General features: G+C 52.2%; 1 protein-coding gene across 1 annotated transcript; it reads right to left on the bottom strand.

The window, feature by feature from the left end:
- Positions 1 to 3,036: 3,036 nt before the first annotated feature.
- LOC105864800 (cytochrome P450 11B1, mitochondrial) lies at positions 3,037 to 3,828 on the bottom strand. The gene is made up of 2 exons (XM_012752932.3): positions 3,590 to 3,828; positions 3,037 to 3,187 (listed from the first exon to the last, which is right to left on the bottom strand). Exons 1-2 carry the CDS (start codon positions 3,826 to 3,828, stop codon positions 3,037 to 3,039), a joined length of 390 nt encoding a protein of 129 aa, XP_012608386.3.
- Positions 3,829 to 4,366: the final 538 nt, after the last annotated feature.

The following is a 4,366-nucleotide window of genomic DNA, read 5'->3' as shown; positions in this document are numbered from 1 at the left end:
CTGCTGTGTGTGTGGAAGGTGCAGCTACCCCACTGAGCAGGTACTGACTCTGGAGTCAGAGCGAGTGTGCTTCACCCAGGGCACCCACACAGGACACCCCCGCAGGACACTCTCCGGGGGACACCCCCACAGAACAGTCCCACAGAACACTCTGCACAGGACAGTCTCATAGGACAGTCCTACAGGACCCCCACAAGGACATCCCCACAGGACACCCCCTACAAAGCACCCCTCCCAGGGCCTCCACCCCTGAGCCCTGGCACAGCGATGCCTTTCCAGGCAGCACAGCCTCCACACCAGGACAGTGTTTCTGGCTTCCCCACTCACTGGCATGCCGGTCACAGCTCCTGGGTCCTCATGGCCTGCACAAGGTGTTTTTGCCTCTGCTGTGCTGCACCTTCTGCCCCATTTTGTGTTCCCCAGACTACAAACAGGAATCCATGCAACTAGGCCCAGCTCCAGGGCCTCCCACTCCAGGAAGGCTTCCCAGGTCACCCTTGCCCTCTATCAAAACCAAGTTCCCTCTTGGCCTGGGGTCTCCACAGAGTGTCCGTTGCTCCTTCCCTCTGTCTGCTCCAGGTGTCACCTGAGCATCTGTCAGCCACGCCCAAGGAGCCTGTGGGCTCTCCAGAGTAGCAGCCCTGTCCCTGTCCTCCCTGTCATCTGAAGGTGGGGCCGACCACACAGTGCACAGGAGCCAGCCAGGACCAGAGTCCCCACCTCTCCCCACCTGCAACGGGAACCAGGGCCCCCCATCCCACCACCTGCAGCCTGGACCAGAGTCCCCATCCACCCCCCACCCCCTGCAGCCTGGACCGGGACCCAGTAACCCAAATTGTATGACGAAATAGACAACTCAGTAAATGTAAATGAATGAACAATTATGAAAGCTAATATTATTGTAGCAATGGTGTGTCACTACAGTTTTTTATATATACATGATATAAGAATTTAATACATTTGACAAGCAAAATTAGTCTAAAAGCCACTGTTATTGTATCTTTGGTTTATAAGTTCACAATTTTTTTCTACATAATTTAAGAAATTAATTAATTTAAAACATTTAGTTTATGTTTGGGTCACACAATGTATAAAGAGGTAATAGTTTGTCATCAGCAACTGAAAGGGGTGGGGACAGAACCATAAAAGAGCAGTTTTTGTATATTACTGAAGTTAAGCTAGCATAAATTCAATTGCGAGTGTTATAATTAAACAATGTTAATGAAAATCCCTATGGTAACCACAAATAAAATCGCTAAAGGATATACACAAAAGGAAACACTAAAGGAATTTAAATGTTTCACTACAAAAAATTAAGTAAATGCAAAATAAGACTAATGCAGAAATGAGGAACAAAAAAGCTAAAAGGCATATAGAAGAAATATGAAAATCAAAGAAAAAAGTCTGTCCTTATTACAATTTACTTTAAATGTAAATGGATTAAATTCTTCAATCAAAAAATAGACATTGGTAAATAGATTTAAAACCCCATGATTCAAATATATGCTGTCTGCAGGAGACTCATTTTGGGTACAGATAACTAAAGGTTGAAAATGCATGTATAGAAAAAGGTATTTCATGCAATAGTAACCAAAGACAGCAGTGATGGCTATGATAAAGTCAGAGCAGCCTGCGGGTGCTGGCAAGCAGGGCACTCAAGGCTAAACTGGGGATGAGACAGTGGCTTCTGCCTGAACGTGCTGCAGGTGTTCATGGAGTTCATTCCAGTGAACTTCTATGCCCGGTCCTGGCACACAGGTCACCCACGTGCCCTCCCTGGATGGGAAGGTCTTTTCTCCAGGGCAGGAGGTTGCCCCTCCTGTCACGCGTTGCCCCTGTCACACACACCATGCCCCAAAGGGGACCAGCCCTGCCTGACCTCTCATCTCCCAACTCTTCCCCATCCTGAGCCTGCTGCCTCTGTGCCCATAGCATCTGCCTGTTTCTGTGAAGTGTCTCCATCTTCTGTAGGGCAGACACCAAACTGTATCTCCAGAATACCCTCAAGACAGAGCCAGAGCACAAGGGGGCTGATGGATGTCCTCCAGGGAATGTTGGGCAGGAAGTTGCCCTCAGCCACATTCATGCAAAAGCACCTTGATTTTTCTATGGTCATCAGCTTGTAGGGATTGACAATGACACTGGTATTCGAAATATGCATGTGCATATTCACACATACATGCGTGTATATAGACAATACGTGTGTGCAAACACATATATATGCACAAATCACAAACTCACAAACATACATAACATGCTTCCAAATGTGAACACAAAAACACACAAGCCCATACAATATATATGGCTGCAAATGCATGTGCAAACACATGTGTACACAAGCAGCATACATATACACATGCACACTCACGCACAGACATGCACACATGCACCCACATACAAACCCATGGACATGCACACGTGCACGCACACACACACAAGCGCACCCCTTACTTCAGATATGCACATGTACCCTTCCCAGCCTTCTCCAGGAATTGTCATTCCTGGGTCCTGACTCCCTCCCAGATGCCCCCAGGGGTGCCTATTTGCCTAAGCTCCACTATTCCCAAGAGAATCCACTTCCCCACAGGGAGTGTGGTGGCTGTCAACAGTCTGTCATCCCTCCTTCAGAACCTCCTCCTGTCCTCAGGGCACACTGTAGGCAGCTGACTACCGCCAAGCAAGGACTTCTCCCTGGTACCCAACCAGGGGTGCTGCGCAGTCAATGGGTCATGAGACACCCTCCAGGGCAATGGTCCCACCCAGTGCTTTGCTCCTGAGCAAGCAGCCACCAAGGCTGTGCAGTGGGCGCTTCCTAATGCAAGAACTCACCGTTCTCCCTCCTCTCATGTGCAAAGTGCCCTGTGCATGTCTCTGCCACTGCCCTGCTTCCCCCAGCACTGGGCATAGGGGATCCCATGGGCCGCTCCTCAGCACTTGGCAGTCACCCTGAGGCCCCAGGCAGGGGTGATTTGGGGCCTCTCTGTCTTGCCTCCTCTCTGTGTCCAGGCTGCCCATCCCCCCATCCCAGCTCGCCTCTCACAGCAAGAACACGCCACATTTGTGCCCCCGGTGTTGTCTGTAGGCCAGCCAGGGCTCCACGAGCATCCGGCGTGGGTGCAGACTCTCCACCTCCTGCAGCCTCTCCACGTCCATCACAGATACCGTTCGTGTTCCTCCTGTGTCATACCTGTGGGACAAAGCACTAAGTCCTGCTGGCCACAGCCATGTCCTCCCCTGGGCCCCGCTCTGCAAAACCAGTCCCTTATCTGACCTCTCCCTTCTCCTGGCCCAGTGGTTTCATGGCAGGAAGTCCTTCTGCCGTCTACTTGCAACCTCGACAACTTCAGTGCTTCTGTGCTCTGGGTTCTTGGCAAGAGCCGTGGTTTGCTCCCCCGTCGTGAAGAACAATGTTGTTCATGTGCAAAGACACTGACCAGCGCCCACTGCACTCCCTCCCTGTCTTCCAAAGGATACAGAGCACCGGGGCCCAGCTGGGCAATGGCAGTGCTGTGTGCCAGGTAAGGGCCTTGGCAGCCCGCAGCCGCAGAGGACTCTGGGTGTTCTCAGTGAGGGGTAGGGAGGGCTTCACCTGAAAATGGGCCCCAGCTCCTGGAAGTTCTGATGCATCTCCAGGTGAAGGTTCTCATAGCCCTGCTCCTTCCAGATCTGCAGCATCCTCAACCAGCTGTTGTGGCGACTCTGGGGTATGGCTTCAAAGGGCAGCACCGCCTTGGGCGCCAGAGAGGCTCTGGTGGCCAGTGCCCGTGGCCCTCGCAGAGACAGCCAGGGCCCTGCCATCCACACGCCTGCCTTTGCCCTGAATGCCATTCCGATGCTCCTCTACCCTGTGCCCGAATCCTTTTATCTCTCCTGGAGACCTGCACTGGCAGATGGATCACGTCATGGAAGAAACTGTCCCTGGATCTGCCTGAGAAACCCAGGGCATAGGTCAGGGCCAGAGTGAGGTCTAGATTGGGGGTGCACAGGGGTGGATCTGGCGAAGAGGCCGCTCCCTCCTCCTCCACTGCTGGGAAACAGGGGATGGGGCTCTTATCTTATCAAAGATCCTTGGATTATTCATCTCCTTGCAAGATCCCGGGCAGGAGCAAGGAAAGAGGAGTTTGCAAGTTCATTGGATTAACCCACTCGTGGAGCCGTGTGCTCTTCTCTAAGCCTTATGTCGGATGTGTGCAGTGGAGGCATGAAGCAGGCACCATCACCATGAGGGGCTCAGCCCTGGGGACAATTCAGTGAGTACAGGGGTACAATGTGGGAGGTTCATGGCTTGTCCCAGGCCTGATCTTGGCTGGCCTTGAGGTTCCCTGCGTGTCCCAGATCCAGTCCTGGATGGCCTTGCTGGTCCAGC

Source organism: Microcebus murinus, chromosome 7 (genome assembly GCF_040939455.1).
Source record: "Microcebus murinus isolate Inina chromosome 7, M.murinus_Inina_mat1.0, whole genome shotgun sequence".
NCBI lineage: Eukaryota > Metazoa > Chordata > Mammalia > Primates > Cheirogaleidae > Microcebus > Microcebus murinus.
Note: the sequence above shows the minus strand (reverse complement) of the source record. Positions and strands in the feature narration are given on the sequence as shown.

Excerpts from the sequence above, each read along its gene's own strand:
- LOC105864800 (XM_012752932.3), bottom strand. The coding sequence starts at position 3,828 with ATGGCATTCAGGGCAAAGGCAGGCGTGTGGATGGCAGGGCCCTGGCTG. Across the intron at positions 3,188-3,589 it reads GAGCTGGGGCCCATTTTCAG|GTATGACACAGGAGGAACAC; the intron begins GTGAAGCCCTCC and ends TTTGTCCCACAG.